General features: G+C 45.5%; 1 protein-coding gene across 6 annotated transcripts in view; it reads left to right on the top strand.

Moving 5' to 3' along the window:
* Window positions 1-18,100, top strand: part of LOC117764318 (protein bicaudal D homolog 2-like) — a 44,133-nt gene that overhangs the window by 19,997 nt on the left and 6,036 nt on the right. For 5 of the 6 annotated variants that reach the window (XR_004614369.1, XM_034589984.1, XM_034589983.1 and 2 more), the window contains exons 3-9: window positions 8,102-8,254; window positions 9,099-9,313; window positions 9,404-9,650; window positions 11,120-11,377; window positions 11,524-11,727; window positions 11,839-12,381; window positions 12,952-13,103. Coding sequence is in view for 5 of the 6 variants with exons in the window: in XM_034589984.1 (XP_034445875.1) it covers window positions 8,102-8,254; window positions 9,099-9,313; window positions 9,404-9,650; window positions 11,120-11,377; window positions 11,524-11,727; window positions 11,839-12,381; window positions 12,952-13,103 (1,772 nt within the window). In the remaining variant the exon portion in view is untranslated. The remainder of the gene's footprint in view (window positions 1-8,101; window positions 8,255-9,098; window positions 9,314-9,403; window positions 9,651-11,119; window positions 11,378-11,523; window positions 11,728-11,838; window positions 12,382-12,951; window positions 13,104-18,100) is intronic. The other variant, XM_034589985.1, reaches the window with a different exon arrangement.

Genomic DNA, 18,100 nt, shown 5'->3' with positions numbered 1-18,100 from the left:
TAACTGTATCTTGGTGTTCAGTCAGATCAGTTTTGCTATATTCATTCTATACCCACGTCTCCACTCAAAAACCTTTTTACTAATCAAGAAAAGTCGTATATTATTCTGGATTCTGCCTCTTTCTTGGCCCCTGTTCCCTCCCCTCTGTATAATGCTCCTGCTGTGCAGTACTTAAACCCATCAGTACTGCAAATCTTGCCGTGTTTGTGCACGGCAGATTTAGCTGAGTCTTCTGTTTTGCAGGTCAAGTTGGTAATTCCAGTGTAATTGGGGAAAGGGGGATGAAAGGTCCTTCCCCCTCCTGAGTGAGTCTTTGGGCTTACAGCTGCAGGAGTGAGTGCTGTGTTCTGAGTCACTGCTTGAAACAGATGTCAGCGGCATTTCTTACTGAGATTAGTGAAACAGGCTTGAAGACATGTCCCTCACAACAACTTAAGTTCCGGAAAGCTCCAAATTCCACTATAATTAGGTCAGCTGCTGCTCAGCCCTGAATCCAAGTTGGTTTTAGTTTGGCTTTATGGAAGCCGAATATCACCAGACATGTTTTGGAAATGGAACACAAGTTGATTACTTTTAAAAAGACATGATGCTTCCTTAATCTCTCACCTGCGGTTATGTACATATATATATACTTATATATTTATGTTTGTGTGTGTGTGTCAGTGTTTCCATGATCTACAGCTTTACTGGTGTAAGTGGGCATTTCACTGGTGGCCTGAATGATGGCCTTTCTGCAGGTGCCAGTCTCATAAATACCCTGCATGGTCGTTGCCAGCTGTAATTGGCTGAATAAACGATGCCGGAGTGTAAATCACCCCATGTATGGGAGATAATGACACCCTTCTAATGGTACTTCTGTGGGTGCTAGGAGGAGCGTGTGTGGCAGGCAAACGGAGGGAGCCTGGGCACTGAGGCTGGCATTGTGACCAGACTGACGGGCCTGAAAGAGGTCTTTGTCTCCAGGGATTCAAATTAGCCCAAAAGCTCAGGCTGGGAGAGGAGGGAGGAGGAGAATGAGGCACTAGGAGACGACGAGAGCGGTGGAAGAGAAAGAGAAGAAGGCTGACAGTCCGTTAAAGAAGGAGAGAAGCTTAATGAGAGTAAATTCAACACCCGCGGTGGATGATTGTGCTGTTTTTCTGGGGCAGCATTGTAAAACATATTGAGTCAGGAGATTGAATGACTCAATTTCATCACGGAATGCAACTGACAGTTGGGCTGTAACTGTTGCCTTTTGTGCTCGGCCCTGCATATTTACAAGGTTCCTCCATAAAATAATGATTTGTTTAGCTTGAGAGCTTTAACAGCAGCACTATAGCTGTTAGTGCTGGCAACTCAATCAGAAGAAAGTGGCGTAATTCCGCAGATATGGAAGCTTCACTTGGTGTGAAATGGCTTTTGTCTCCGAACACAGATCAGTTCATTCACAACCATTTAGTTACATCATTTCAGCTGGTTAAATATGTCACGTTTAAACCCTGCCGGGCTGTTTCTCGTGCCAGAGACTCGAATGTTCGCCCCTGAGCACTGATAAGACATATTTCACTGCTATGGTGCAGTCTACAGGATTAAACCTCCACAAAGAGCCTGTAACATTGTAAGGAGGCGCACTCTAATAGGCGTGACTTCATTAAATTCAATCTCCTGTCTGGAGAGGAATGTGCCCACAGTGATGGCTGCCATTATCCTCACAGAATGGGGATTCCCATTGATCGCTGGTTTATCCAGCAAAGCCGAAGATAGAAATGCTGAGAAATGTTATTTGTGTACTTTAGTCAGGCTATTTACACAAATATAAAAAAAAGGAATGTGTTTCCGACTCCGCATCAGGACACGATTCATTGCTGTACTTCCTTTGTAGATTTAAATCGTCAGTGCAGTGCCCGTTCTCAACCTGCCTGTTTGAAATGGGATGTTTGGTTTGCCTGTGGTGATGCTGGTTGCGGCTTTCTTTCTGGAACTGTAAAAGTGACCTCCAGAAATTGAGTTGCGCCAGGTAAAGACTGGCTGCGGGACCCTGAAGCTGCACCACTGCTGCCGCACAAGTTCGGTGAAACCTGTCAGTATGTAAAACCCTGAACTGGAGAATCAGTTGTCATTGCCGTTGTCAGACGTTGATCGCCTGTTAATTCAAAGTTTATCAAAATTGAACGTATCGTGTGTACTGCACTTTCTTGTACCCCTAACAATACACAAGTGTAAAGCTGACAAGACGAACAGTTTTGCAGACAGCTGGAATTGTTAGATCTACATTCAGGATGCAGTGTTGACACAGTAACTGACTCATCCTTCATTTGCTCAGACCATTTCATGCTCACAGGCACTTTAATTATCAGCTTGGGGTTTTTGTCCATCACCATGATGTCGTAGCCATTCACATGTTAAACATTATTCCGCCTCATTGACAAAGTGGCTGCAGTTTGATTGAAGTGCTGCTTCGATTGGTTGGATTAAAACACCTGAGAGAGAAATGGGGGAGAGGGAGAGGGAAGGTGTCTGTATTGATGGGATGAGTTTAAAAGGTTAAAAGGGAGGCAGAGGGTTTAAGCTCATTGTGAGGAAGGCCATTGTTGTTATTGCATCCAGGATAAATTGGAGTGCACGGCTGCAGTTTTTCAGTGATGAAGCAGTAGATCAGATGGACGTGAGGGCAGGATTTCAGTTGTCACTGCAGCGCTGATGCTTCACCTTGATCATTGAAAGGTCAGAGTTGAGTGGTAAGAAGATCCAACCTCTTTCTTCTTCTCTCTTATCGTATGATGTGAGGGTAATGTAACAGGAGTCCTCCGGGGCTCTGGGGTGTTGGTGTCGAGGACGTTATTATTTCTTGTGACATTAATGCCGAGACAGATCACCTCCTCTCCTGTGGGAGTCAGGGGGGAAGGGAGCAGTGTGGAGAGACAAGTGGAGAAAAGTCTCGAAGGAAGAGGACTAACTGAAATGACCAAGGAATATAATGAGCAGAGGAAGAGAAGAGGTGTGAAAAAATATTCTACATGCACTGTCGGTTTAAATTTTTACGGGAGAAATTGGTACTGCTGGTGTTACAGATGTTACACTGTGACCTTCTCTAAACCGTCCAGATGTTATCTGCTTTATCTGCACCCAGCATCACCCGATCTCTCACTTCGGCTATTTTTAGCCCTTAAGAGTGTGAGTCGCTCAAATACATATAAAGGGATTTTCCATTTATTCCTAATAATGTTTATCTCTTTTGTATCAGCTTAAACAAAGCTCTAAAAAATGTGCCGTTCTTAATTTAAGCCCCTGGCTCGACGGTCACAGCACCAAAGAGGTTTTCTATGCCCGATCAATAAATCCTAATAAATCAAGAACACACACGCAAACAGGCCTGCACACTAGAGCCTGACCGATGTGGATTTCTGGCGGCCGATACCAAGGGAATGAAACATTTCCTACACCGATATATTAGTCGATATGTAAATAAAATAGATAAACTCTAATTCCTAAGTTGTCTATCAAAACCTTATGACATAGAGATTTAACTGAGGCTGGATATTTTACAGTTTAACAATAAACTTTAGACATATAGAACTTAAATTTAGAAAAGAAACATATTTTTATGAAAAATATAAACCCAAATCTTTTCTTCATTATTTATTCTGTAAAACACAATGTTTTTGTTTCACTGCATAAACGCCAATAGCTATGTGTCTGTGAAAGGCTCGTTATCGGCCAACTGATGTATCACGTGTACATTTCTCCACTTCCATCAACGTGACCTCAAAATCACTAATTCACCGCTAAGTGCATGTGGGCACACTTTCACTCTGGGCTTTTCAGCCATCACACACTGTGGGCAACGCACCATCCACCGCACAGTCACATTGTTCCTTTCACTTTTTTATTTTGTAATTGTCTCATTGAAACGTGTGACCTTGATGGTGTTTTCTCCCCCTGGGTGAGCTGAATAGAGCGACAATCACTGGCAGAGGAGAGGAGGATAAAAGCAGATCTGCTTTCACCCACATTCTCGGCTCTGACAGCAGCAATAGGCCCCTGAGCATCATTATTCCTTTGCTCTGTCTAAAGCTACACTGTGGGGGTTGAGCTTGGCTGCATCTGTGATTCATTTCTCGTCTCTCCTGAAGGTAATCCTGAGAATGGTTTGGCTTTGTGGAGTTAGATTTAACGTGGGCTGACGTGACCTTGATGTGCTGCAGAGCCCTACAGGACAGTTAAAAGTTCCTTTTTTAAAAATTCTTTAGTCCAAAAGTGCTTTCCACAGCACAATATCACGAGAGATCTCCAAGCAGAAGTGAACAGGGGCTGTTCCTTTCCACTTCTTTTCATCTGATGGGTAGATATGATGGAACCAAAGCTGAGTATGAAGAAGGAATTCAACTGTGACTGATGCACAGCCTCTAAAAGCACAGTGACACACTGACACGGGAGAGCAGGGAGGTGGGGTTGGAAAAAACGAGAGCGGTAATAGTGTTTGGAGAAATGGCAAAATGGAGGTCAGACAGAGAAGCTGAGAGGGGGTTAAAAAACAGTATTGAGCTGGGGTGCACTTGGTGTCATGCCATCTGGGAGCCACTCTGCACTTTGCAGGAATTGTAATTTTTAAAAAAGTGCATTTTACTGAAGTGAGGAGGATGGAGAGTGAAATGGAGGTCAGTGGAGTAAGATGGACGGAAAGAGGATACAAATATTCAGTATTTTGCCATCTGGGAGTCTGGAAGACACTTTCAAGGGAAGCAATCCAAGAAGTAAGAAGCCAGTAAATATGGATTTGGCAGAAATGCAAGCTGGATTCATCTGGATTTTTGAAGCTGCAGAGCCTTGAACAAAGCATTAAAACATTCCTAATCTATATTTGTGCTAAGCCTGAAACTTTGCCACCGTGGCTCAGTGAGTAATTGAGCCGTTTGCCGTAGAAGTCGGAGGTTATAGCCGCTCAAACACATTGAGAAATTACTCCAAGCCTTGGTGAGATTTAAGCAGGCTCAGCCGCACTGTGCTGTCAGAAGTGGTTTACTGGTGAGAAGAAAGCTTAAGAGATGAAAGTAAGAGTTCCTACAGTTAGAAGAAGCTCTGACCCACAGAAATGTGCAATGGTCGCAGTTTTGCAGCAGTGCATCATCAAGAGAGACTTCATTAGAGCAGAAAACTACTCATATACTATATTCACGTAAATTGCCTTGTCTTACATGCTTCACTTTGCTTTCAAACATCTAATATATCATGCCTACAATTGCCTATCCTGTAAGTTTATAGTGAGGGAGAACAGCCTGGTGTATTCACTGCCACCCTATCGTGTGTGTGTGTGTGTGTGTGTGTGTGTGTGTGTGTGTGTGTGTGTGTGTGTGTGTGTGTGTGTGTGTGTGTGTGTGTGTGTGTGTGTGTGTGTGTGGGTGTGTGTGTGTGTGTGTGTGTGTGTGTGTGTGTGTGTGTGTGTGTGTGTTTTTCAAGCAGCTGTCCAGACGTCACCTGCAGTGACAGCAGGCAGGGGGTAATCACAAACCACACACAGGCGTATATCCATTAAAGGGCTCACACTGACAGGCTGACACTGGCAAGTGGGACCTAAGACGGCCTTCAGAATATCACACCCCACCCCGGTCTCTAACCAGCCACACACACGCATCATCATCGTCGCCATGATTTCTTTTCCCAGGAGTGTCTATCCCATGCCTGATTAAATGTTATTACACACACAGGAGCACACATGGCCGCCACAACCTCTGGTGAATTAAGTCAAATCTGTGAGGCAGCAGGACAGTGTAACCTCCCCCAGTCTGGGAGGGGTGCAGTGTGGCGGAGGATGTGGAAACAAGGTGAAGGGTCAAAACCCTGCCTATGCATTGTAATCAGATTGGAGGCAGATCTTAATCAGTCTCAGTGCTGACCTGTATTCATCGGGACCAAATGGCACTGACCCTCCAGCTGAGGCACATCATCATAACCCAGACCTGGAAGAGACCTCACCAAGCAGCTGGCACAGAGTTAAAAACAACAGATGACTCCACTGATGAGATTATGTTAAACATGTCTTCCATATAATTGTATACATGTAGTTCAATTACTCTGTTACTGATTCCAGCTCTTCTTTTAATTTTTGCTTTAATTCCCAGAAGTCAGGACCACTGTATAGAGGCTTAGCGGCAGGACTGATCTGTATTGTTAGCTCATGCATTATTCAGTAATGCACCAACATCAGGGCTTTCGCTCAGCAGAGACGCCCACGCTCATTAGACATGCGCACAACCCTGATGAATATTAATGCACCTTCAAACGTCAGCATCGACACAGCACCGCTCATCGCGATGAATTATTACCCAGAGCAAATGAGGACTGTGTACCCTTCATCAGCGGGGGTTCAGCAACATAGTATTTGTTAGAGCATTCTGCTCTTTGTAAAATTAGCGAGTAAATTCCAATTACAGAGAAAGTAACAAAAACAGATTGCATTCTTGTTGCGCAAATCTCCTGAGTCACATTTGTTAGATCTCACAGAATCTGAATTATTGCTGTTTACTGTTAAAGCTCACTTATGAATAGTGGGTGTCAAACAAATCTAGCTGTTTAAGTTCAATGTCTGAGCACATCACAGGTAAAGGGATCAAACCGCTGACCCAGTTATCGTAAGGTGTTTGTAACCATCAGGACACCTCTCTCCACCAGCTTATACCCACTGTATTTCAATGAGTAATATCACTGATGTGTATTCAGTCTGGAGGCAGCGCCGATTTGATTCCTGCGCTGGTTGAAATGATCGCAGAGCGGGAGCAGGGATTGTGATGCGGCCACGTGGCGACAGCATGAGAGGAAGGGGCCACCTGGCAGGGGATTGGGAGGCTAATTGTCCCTATGGTATTAGGTTATCTCTGCCAGCTCCTCTCAGAGCATCACACACACACATAGTGACAAACACACACATGCAAATCCTAACCACGATACAGACACTCTTATTGTCTCACACATGTAAATCTACACATAATTACACAAAGAGTGTGATAGGAGCATCGGAGTCATGCGGACAGACTGTGCGGTGCACACACTCTAAAAGTTTCACACTTGTTTGCACATATTAACATTCAAGGTCAGTTCAGACACTGCTGAACACAGAGATCTATTTCACATGCCTACCCATCTCTTTCTCATATTACACACACACACAGACACACACGTATGTTCGTTCAATCAGTTCAATAAGAGTAAGGCCCACCCTCCTTCAGCGAGTATCCCTTTACTTCAGAGCTTTTATCCTTTCTCTAAAATGTCTCCTACCCGAATGTCCTGCGGGACTCTCCTGTTTTTTTGGATGGGGGGGGGGGTGGTGTATGAGCCAGCATGCAGGGATGGGAGGATGGCGTCAAACCTCAAAAGAAGAGGACAGAGGGTTAAACAGGGCAATAGATCGGGGAGTGAGGACACAGGTGGCTCAGTGGGGCTGATCGGATCCTTCTGGCTTTCGGTTCGTGACAGTGTCTGCGAGTGGGGGAAGGGCTTGTCTCTTACCTCTCTCACCTTTTATATAATTAATGATGCCTGAGCAGCAGGAGAGGGCCAAGTGCACTCTCAGTACTAGAGCTGGTTTGTAATAACTGCAAACATGATGTCAATGTTTCACATGTTGCTTCAGTTTCAAACTTTCGAACGATGAATGTGTGGTCAGAACTTTCAAAATTGATTTGAATTCCAAATTTCTACAAGTCCGTAATTTGTGCTGATTAGTCCTTGTATCCTCTTGTACGGAGAATCAACCCTAATCTACGCCTCTTTAGAAAATTAGACTGTGGAAGTGCTCTGTCGCCATTGAATAGCTTGCATCATGGGAGAGAAAATTAGGCCTCTGTGTCATTGGTGTCATGATGGCTGGCAGGCAAGCGCACTTGTGGCCTACTGCCCGGAGAGACACCTGGCACCTCCCTCTCAGACACGGACAGGCTCACACACCGGACACACACACGGCGGGTTCCACCAGATGGGAGCTCTTTCTTATCTTGCAAGATTTAGAGTGTTTAAGAGTCGACGTGACACAACCATCACAGTAAAACAAGAAAAGCCAATCAATCGCCGTCTCTCAACCTAGATTGAAATAGTGGTCACAGCTCTCCCTCCTTTGGCCCCACAGAACAGCCAGATGGTGGAGCTGCAGAGGAACCAGCTGCGGGATGACATCAAGGAGTACAAGTTCCGGGAGGCTCGTCTGCTGCAAGACTACACCGAGCTGGAGGAGGAGAACATCTCGCTGCAGAAGCAGGTCTCCGTGCTCAAACAGAGCCAGGTGAGGACAGAGCAGTGCTGCAAGTCTCAGTCATTGCAAACAGGGAGAAAAAGGAGAAGCGGTTGGGGAGAAGAAGAAAAGCAGAACATCCCCTTTCTTAATATATTTTCCTCGGCTGGTTGTCATCATCATCAGGCTATTCATAAACCGGTTGCTTCAGGCATCACAGCCTATTGTTTTTCATAAACACGTATACTATCTTACAGAATCTTAGTAGCCCCACAGGGCCTCCACCTCCCTCACACCAGCTCTCAGTCTCTATTCTACTGATTAGACTGCTAGTAACACAAGCCCCTTAATGTTCAGATTCAATTACGATAATAAAACATCCTCTGGTACAGTAAAGAGATAATTAGCTTATTTGTGTGTTTTTTCCCAGACTCTTTAACAGCTATCACTGTTCAAGCAACAGATTCTAACACTTCATGGTACAAAACACACAGTTTATTCAAATGAGCTGAAAGGGGAAAAACACACTTTGCAGATCTGCAAAAAAACGAAGCAGATGAATTTCCAAGTAGGACATTTCCATTTGATGGGGGCTTTTATGCTTGAGCTGTTAATTCTCTCGGTATGCCCCCGTCGTGCTGGATTAAGTTTTATTTTTTGAAACAAAAGCGGCTCCTTAGTTGAACAATATATTAAAGATTCCCAAATCCAATCAACTTAAAACTAATTAGGAAGCAAATTAATTGGATATTTTCTTAATTAACATTGTCTTGAATGTCATTCACGGTTTGACATACATGAACCAGCCTGACAGCTCATTGTCATCAGTGCTGCACCTAGTTGTATTTGATACAGAACACATTAAAGTGGCTCCTTCTCCTCCTCCTCTGTCCAGGTGGAGTTTGAGGGTTTGAAGCACGAGATCCGTCGTCTGGAGGAGGACACTCAGTTCCTGAACAGCCAACTGGAGGATGCCATCCGCCTGAAAGAGATCGCTGAGCGTCAGCTAGGGGAGGCCCTGGAGACCATCAAGACTGAGCGTGAGCTAAAAGCGTCCCTGAGGAAAGAGCTTTCCCACTACATGAACATCGGAGACAGTCTGTATCACAGGTGAACAGAGCACAAACATGGTGTTCCCTCAGCTGCAGCATCCTGTCTATTTAACACTTAATAACACATTGTTCACTCATTTTCCCTCAGCCCACTGAGCATCTCTCTGGATGGCCTCAAGTTCAGTGACGATGCCGGCACCGAGCCCAACAACGACGAGGCTCTGCAAGGGTACGAGAACGGCTTCATCAAACTGGCCAACTCTATCGCTGAAAACAACCGCGGCTCCACGCCCAGGATGGACGAGTTGTTCTGTCCTATTCCCAGCCTCGTGGACGACCTGCTGAGCGAACTTAACATCTCGGAGATCCAGAAGCTCAAACAGCAGCTGATACAGGTTTGTCTCATCACCATTGTTTGTGTGTTCACAGTGCGCTCCAGAGTAGCTCCCAGTAAATAATCAGTCAAATATATCACCTTAACTACATTTTATTTTCATGTTGTAATAGATGGGTGAGATGCCTTAGATTATTTGATCATACCTTAACTACTTTGTTGTTCTTAAAACGCACCAGGTTGTCAGTAGTTAACAGAGAATAACTCCAACTTACTCATTTGAGTAAGTTGAAGGAGTGTCTGAAGGAGGGAGTGAGTCAGTGGAGTGTTTGGGCTCCATCCCGACTCAGGCTGTTGCAGGGATCTAAATCCCCTTATGGCAAAGTTAATCCAGGGAGACACACACACCCTGCAGGCACGACTGGGCCGCCAGACAGCGTGGTGGCACCGGAGGACCTGCCATCTGCTTGCTCATCACCCCACGGTTACGCCTGACTGGGCACCATGGTTACCAAAAAAGTAATGGGAACCTGTGGATAATGATTGTTTAGAGGACTAGGGGATTATGGATTTTTTTCCTCCATCACCCTTCATCAAACATAAACACGGTTGCTGGTGTAATGTGTGAACTTGAGGTTACCTTGGTGCTGCCTTGCTATGATCACTGTTTTGGTTCTCGACCTGACCATTGTTCTGGTGAAGCAGGCGGACTGTGACAAAGCCCCATGTTTGATATGAGCCAGCAGCGTGTCACACTGCCTGCTGGAGCCTTCTGCCAAGTCATTCCACAGATTCCTGACAAGATCAAGAGCACAGGAAACAAAAAGCTTCCTTTACTCATTCAGCCTTACTCTGCTGCTCCTCTACCTTATCACATTCTATTGATTTGGTTCTCAATGATCCATCCCAGACCTGGATTTCTCTGTTATCACCTGAGCAATCCCTGGAAATCTATAACTACATCCATAATGGATTCTACAGGAATTTAATGGTTGTTAGGGTGTTAAACTTTTAAATATGTGAAAGGATCAGTCGCTGATTTATCATATTTTTAAGACAATATTATGTGATACAGCCTGGTCGTCAACATGAAGTGTAATGAAGTTTGCGATCTCAAACTTACTCATCATTTTATATTCTGCAGTAATGAAGATGAGAGTGACCGTGACACTGTAATATTATTTACAGATCCGCCTCTGAAATAGCTCAGTGCTTAAATCAGCACAACTATGTGTTTGTGTGAAAGATGAGCCTCCTCGTGTCTAAGCCAGCAAATAGTCAAGGTCAACCTGACTGTGATGCCGGGCCACTAAGCAACGAGCATCACATACCTTGGCAGCACAAGCCTGATGGTGGGCAGAGTTACCACATGACAGATAATCCACTGAATCAGTTTGATCTGTGAAGTTCAAAGCAAGAATCCCTCCCGATATGTAGTTACCAAGAAATAAAACATGGAATTAGATTTTTGCAATAACCTGAGAAAGGCCTCATATGTCTGTGCTCTTTGTGTGTGGTTCCTTGTCTTAGATGGAGCGTGAGAAGGTCAACCTGCTGTCCAACCTGCAGGAATCCCAAAAGCAGCTAGAGCAGGCTAACGGTGCTCTGTCAGAGCATCAGGAGAAGGTCAACCGCCTCACAGAGAACCTCAGCGCCATCCGCAAGCTCCAGGCCAGCAAGGAGCGCCAGTCCGCCTTAGACAACGAGAAAGAGCGCGACAGCAACGAAGACGGAGATTACTACGAGGTGGACATCAACGGACCTGAGATCCTGGAGTGCAAGTACAAGGTAATTGTCCCCTGGTAGTTGAGAACGAACAGCACAGACTGTTAGATTAAGCTTTAAATTGACAGATAATTCACATAAAATCAAGTTAACTCAGAGCAAATCAGATTGGGTTTATTTATACGCCACAATCGATCTTTCCTTGCCAGGTTGCTGTGTCTGAGGCAGGAGAGCTGAAGGAGGAACTGAAGACTCTGAAGGCAGAATACCAGGCCTGTCAGTCGCGATACGATGAGGAGCGCACCCGTCTGGAGAACGACGTCACAACACTGGGAGCGAAGCTGGGGACTTTGGAGAAGACCAGTCAGGCAGAGAAGGATGACAAGAACAAGCTAGAGAAGGAGCTTCGCAAGGTGGGATGTTGTGCTTGATATTGACGTCATCCTAAATGGAGGATGGTGGTGTTTTAATAACCACTGTGAAACAATAACGCGGCTAACTGATTTCTGTATCTGTATCTTCAGCTGAGCGACGTGGCGGGCGAGTCCCAAGGTAGCCTGAGTGTGGCACAGGATGAGCTGGTCACCTTCAGTGAAGAACTGGCCACCCTCTACAACCACGTCTGCATGTGCAACAACGAGACGCCCAACCGTGTCATGCTCGACTTCTACAAGCAAGGTAAGGGCGGTCGGAGCAGCCCAGAGGGCCGCGGCCGCCGCTCCCCCATCCTGCTCACCAAGGGCCTCTTCCCCGAGCCTGGTAGGACTGACATCAGCGACACTTCATCACTCTCCCCCCTGCCTTCTCCTGTATCCGACCACCGCCGCGAGCCTATGAACATCTACAATCTGGTGGCCATCATCAGGGACCAGATCAAGCACCTGCAGCTTGCCGTGGACCGAACCACTGAGCTGTCGCGCCAGAAGGTGGCCTCTCTGGAGCTCGGCACTGTGGCCGACAAGGACAAGGAGGCCTGCATGGAGGAGATCCTCAAATTAAAATCTCTGCTCAGCACCAAGAGGGAGCAGATTGCCACCCTGAGGACTGTCCTCAAGGCCAATAAGCAGGTCAGTTGGTCTTGTGTCTTTTACACATTCAACATATCTTTTAACCAACAGGGTATCGCTACCAAACATTTGTCCGATTCCCTTGAAAGACAGAGACAGACGACAAAAGTGTCAGCTATTTCAGGTCGATTCAGCTGCTGCAGCAAATGCGCCGCAGACAGGATCTGTAACGAGCACTGGTGGGGAGAGCAGCCTCCACGGTGTCAGCTGCCCAGAGAGTCTGTGTTTAGGTTTGAAGAACAGCCCTCCAAAGCACAACAAGCCATAACCCAGAGGCACAGTGTGTATGCAGTTGCTCCAGCAGCCCTGTAAAGTATGTGTGTGGTTACTCACTGACCATTAGAGCACAAACATGAAAGCCCGTCATAAACCACACACCTTTGAATTTCACAAGAGCAGCTAACAATAGTAGCTATAAAGGGCACAGGGCTACTTTAATGACTTGCACGTGACCAACAGAAATAGGTCATATGTTCCTTATTAACAGAGGTAGTCATCTTAAAACAGGAACTACACCCCCGACGTCTTCCAGCTGCTCTGACCTTTTCTATCCCTCTCGTCCACCCACAGACAGCAGAAGTGGCCCTGACCAATCTGAAGAGCAAGTACGAGAACGAGAAGGCCATGGTGACCGAGACCATGATGAAACTGAGGAACGAGCTCAAAGCGCTGAGGGAAGACGCCGCCACCTTCTCCTCTCTCCGAGCTATGTTCGCCACACGGTAAGGGACACACCGCCTCCTGCCCTAGTGGACAAAAAGATCCTGCTTTTCACGTCGCACAAACATTTACCTGACATCTCTTTCAAACCCTGACACAATGTTTGCCCACCTCACATTTCCAGGAGAGATTGCTGGATAAGCAGTCTTTGTTTGTTTTTTTATACACCCACATGGTCAGGCATAAATCCCAACTGTGCCTATATGCTTTAGATTAGGGCAGCGTTTTTACAATCGATTGTGCTCTTCCTAAAACTACTGTATATGCATCATACAAAGAAAATGAAAAAAAAGATTATTATCATAATATAATCCACGTTCGCCATATGTTGACTCTGTCTGTGTTACTGTATGTACATGTCATCTTAAAGAGGATATTGTTTGATTTTGAGAATCACGGCCAGGAAGGGATTTTAGTAGCTTTGATACAGACAGAAGGTATTTAATCTGGGTATCATTTATGTCACTTATAAGTGTTTTGATGTGTGTGTGTGTGTGTGTGTGTGTGTGTGTGTGTGTGTGTGTGTGTGCGTGTGCGTGTGTAGTATCAGATGGGCTGACACACTTGCTAATCTTTTCTGATTCTGAAAAGAAGCCGGTCAAAGGTTCTGTGCATAATCCCACCTCAGCTTGGTCTGGATTACACATTCAGTACTACACACATCGTAGACTAAGTGCTCATACACAGCCTGTTTGTTTGTTTGTGAATGAATATTGAGAAAGATAAGGAAACGAGCGACAGAAGATAATATCTATCTGTATAATTTAATAAATAATAATTTTAGACTGGATTTTTAGTGATTCCACAGTGGATGAACACTCTCTGAGTGGCTTTTCCTCTTGGTGGATGTGTTTTTTCACTTGTCCTGTAAATATCGGCTCTGGTCCAGATGGCTGAGATGCTGAGACAGTCTTTCCTTCTGCATTTAAGACTTCTCTGCAATCCACAGAAAAGCTCAAGCTGTGCAGAGGGAAGGAGGAGGAGGAGGAGGAGGAGGAGGAGGAGGAAGGAGGGGACGGTTTTATAGAATGAAGGTTACTGAGGCTGCGGGGAATACGTGGGAGGCTCAGCACCCCCTCATCTTACCCATACAGCAATTCGATACCTATCTCTGAAGTGAAGTATGCTTGCTGGAGTAACTCCATATACCTGCGGTGTCTAATTAGGAGGATAACCCCTCTGTCTGTTGCCTATGTGGTTGGTGTGCTGCAAAAATAGATGGTAAGAGGCTGTAGATGTAACGCTAAACTATAAAGGGAACCAGATCCTGCTCGCAACAATGATGTTTTTTCACCCATCATTGTAACATGAGTGTGGTGAAAGTGTGAGATCATATGGACGATGCAGATCCATAGTGAAGGGTCTCTGTCCTTAAGCCTCTTTTGCTGGAGAGACTTAAGATATTGACAACACATTGGAGCTCGCTCTTCAGCGCCTGCGTCATCACGTGTGTTTTTCGTCCCCGTGCATCAATCACCTCCCCCTGACGATGATGTTCTCAAGGCTGCAGCACCACCGCCCTGCAGCCCAATGCGTGATTTACATACAAGTTTGTTTCTGGGGATTCACGCATTGGTATGTAAATTCTGTCCAATACGGCACAGAGTTGGGTCAGGGAACTCTTTGAGAGGCAGGGGGGACTCGCCTTAGAGAGGTTTCCCACACTCCCCCACCTCTTTGTATCCCCCTTCCATTCCTCAGATCCAAACAACCGGTTCTCTGGTCTGTCTGGAAAAGAAAGAGAGGAAGGGGGCAGGCGTTCAGTTAAAGCCCACTACAGGAGCCTAATTTTACTTCTCTTCTTTTGTTCTTTTTTCATGATAATCACCTTTCTGACAAAGTCTGTGAAGGTGGATTTGTGAGAGCGTAGAGTACTCGGATACAAATGTGTGGTCTCGGACAAAGAGGAAGAGTGCAATTGAAAGAACGAGCAGGTTTTTGTGCGAGTCCTTTGTGGGATCTCACGCTGCAGCCTGAGTGTAGATTAATAAAGTTACTTGAGATCTTCTACGTCCTTTTTCATTCTGCAAGGATTTCATGAGAGAGAAGCAGGCTGAATGTTTTTCAAGTCTGTGTGTGTGTGTGTGTGTGTGTGTGTGTGTGTGTGTGTGTGTGTGTGTGTGTGTGTGTGTGTGTGTGTGTGTGTGTGTGTGTGTGTGTGTGTCTGTGTGTGTCTGTGTCTGTGTCTCCAGCTGCAGTCTCTGGTGTCATATTAACAGTAACCTCCTCCTGCCTCTAACATTCCTCAGACATGCCTCTACATGCTCCCAGCTCCTGCATGATACTGATAAACAGCCAAACCATTAGCCCGGGTCACGTTTTCTCCTCAAACACACACACCCTCAATCATCCCGCTCTTCTGTTGTTCCTTATATTTTCTCACCATCGCTGCTCCTTCCATTCTGTTATTACTTCTTTATCCCCGTTCCCTCTGCATGATATCCATCCCACCATGACCACCATGACCAATCAAGCTCCAGACAGGACCAGAGTGGAGGAGGCTGTGTGTGTTAGTGTTGTGAAGGCAGTATTGATTACCAGCCATGTTTGCATGAACGTTGCAATCGGTTGTTTCCTTTTGCAGCCACAAATGCCATTTGCTAAAGTAAATCTTCACAGAAAGGTGCAGATAGTTTCTCTTTGTCAAATATGGTGTTCACTCCTCAAAAGGCGACTGGCTGTCTCCCGGCCCCCCTCCGCCATTGTGCCCCCACACCCCATCAACAGCTCAGAAAGGCTCCTATTGTATCCCTCCAGTCCCCAGAATAGACTCTGGGGTTTTTTCCCGGGAAAAATGCACGCCCTCTCGCCCCCCCATCCAAGAGCGGCTGAGCTGTCTGCAGGAGCAACAGCCCCCCCCCCCCCCCCCCCTTATACCCAGGTCGTCCCCCCCACCTCACACTGGGTTTAATGAAGCAGCACTGATCCGTATTGTCTGGGTGTGTGTCCCACTGGGAATCAAACTGCATACACAAGAGGGGAGGGTATGGTTAATGTTTGCATGGTGGTCGGGCAGGGTCCGAGTTCACATGGCTCCCAACCACGTGCAGCACCACTCACAACAAAAACATCTGATGTCACTGCGACTTTTTGAGACTAGATTCTACCTTCAAGACTTAATTCAATCAAAACAAGAACTTAAACTATAATATCACTCAGAAGAGCACATAACTCCGCCAAGGCCCAAAGTTTAAATTCACTACATTTGGATTTTTACTTCTCTTCTATTATTCTCTGAGAAATCAAGGAAAATGAGGAAACACTTCACAATGTCAAAGAAAGTGGAGAAAAAAAGATGCTGGATCCAGACCCTGAGTTGTTTCATGGTAATCCATCAAATAGCTTTGTGTAATTTTAGTTACAAAACAAACAAACCACCCAAGACACAAACAAACAGTCAGAGATGAAAACACAACCCCCTTGATGGAGGTAATTACAGGTTTCACTCTGTTCCTAGTGCATTTTGCATTTACCAAAAACACATTTTCATATCTTGAAAGAAGAAAGACAAAGGACAACAATCAGGAAATAACACTGGAATATAGAAACTATTCAAATCCAAGTCATTTTCTTCTTCTACTTTTGCAGTTATTTGGAAAACACAATTTTATGACTTTAAAGATATAGAAGGTGGAGATTTTTTTTAGATTAATCAACTCACTTGTTTTTACAGTGCAGCCGCTCAAACAGTCACTTTCCACAGACCAAAACAATAACAGATCTCTCATGCTGGCTGGGAAAATGACAGTTGCAGACCTTTGAATACACTGTTACATCACTTAAGAGAATATTGTTGTGGTTTTTCGGACCGTCACCTCAGGTAGAGGCGTTCCCACATAAAGTAAATACTTTAATTCCCGACAGATAAAGGGAGCAGGGTGAGGCCACCTACCAGTTGAACTGTGTCTAAATGTTTTTTTAATGCTGCACAATTGGAGAACAAGGCGACGCTTTCTAACACACCCCTCCCTTCATAAAGGTGTTCGTCAACACTGAGGCATGTCACTCGTACTGCTTTGTCAGCAAAACACTTTAGGTATAGGGATGAGCAAGATGGCAGACGAGATGCAGACAGCAGCGAGGAGGGGGGAAGGAGAGGAGAGAGAGAGAGAGAGAGAGAGAGAGAGAGAGAGAGAGAGAGAGAGAGAGAGAGAGAGAGAGAGAGAGAGAGAGAGAGAGAGAGAGAGAGAGAGAGAGAGAGAGAGAGAGAGAGAGAGAGAGATAATGAAAAGGGGGATTGGTGGAGAGAAGCAAGAAAATAGAAAGGGCATGACAGCAGATGGTGTGTGGAGATATGAAACCTTAACCCCACAATGCATTTCGGTGACCCAGTTTCCTACCTGTCCAGACACACACTCACTCACACACACAAGGGCACAGGGTGATAATGCCGCAGTGCAGCACCCAGTAACATGTGCCACAGTCTCACTTCAACTGGAAAAGTGGAGATCAGGTGTGAACAGCTACAGCCCAGAACTATGAACCACAATCCTCTCTTCACCATCTTCAGTTCTCTCCCCTCCCTGACACTCGTCTTCAGTCGGCTGCTCAGGTGACGCATAAAGGATCTTCTCAGTGACCCCTGGGTTAATGCTCTCATCCTTTGTGTATGCTATCTATTCTTATCTTGCTCATAATATTCAGAGGAGCTTAGAGCTGCATAGAGTTGTGGAGCACAGACAGAAGTCTCGTGCTCATGAATGTCTCACCCTGATGCAGTGGCCCTACAAACCCCCAAAGCATGGATTTGAATATCATATTCAAGAAATATGTAACAATATTCAAAGGTCTGAAGTGTTTTATCATTTATGAACAAGGGAAGAGAAGTTTAGCTGCAGACAGATGAGGAGTTATTGTTTTTTTCAAAAACATCTGCTCAAATTATTTAAAAAATGAGCTGTGAACATTGTAGTTGGTGAAATTTGGTGAAGGCCCTGACACAGCTCATGAATTCCTTGAGTAAAAGAGCTGGAGCTCTATCTGTTCTGTGTGGCTCAGG

Source organism: Hippoglossus hippoglossus, chromosome 7 (assembly GCF_009819705.1).
Source record: "Hippoglossus hippoglossus isolate fHipHip1 chromosome 7, fHipHip1.pri, whole genome shotgun sequence".
In the NCBI taxonomy this organism is placed as follows: domain Eukaryota; kingdom Metazoa; phylum Chordata; class Actinopteri; order Pleuronectiformes; family Pleuronectidae; genus Hippoglossus; species Hippoglossus hippoglossus.
This window is presented reverse-complemented; position numbering and strand designations above follow the sequence as displayed.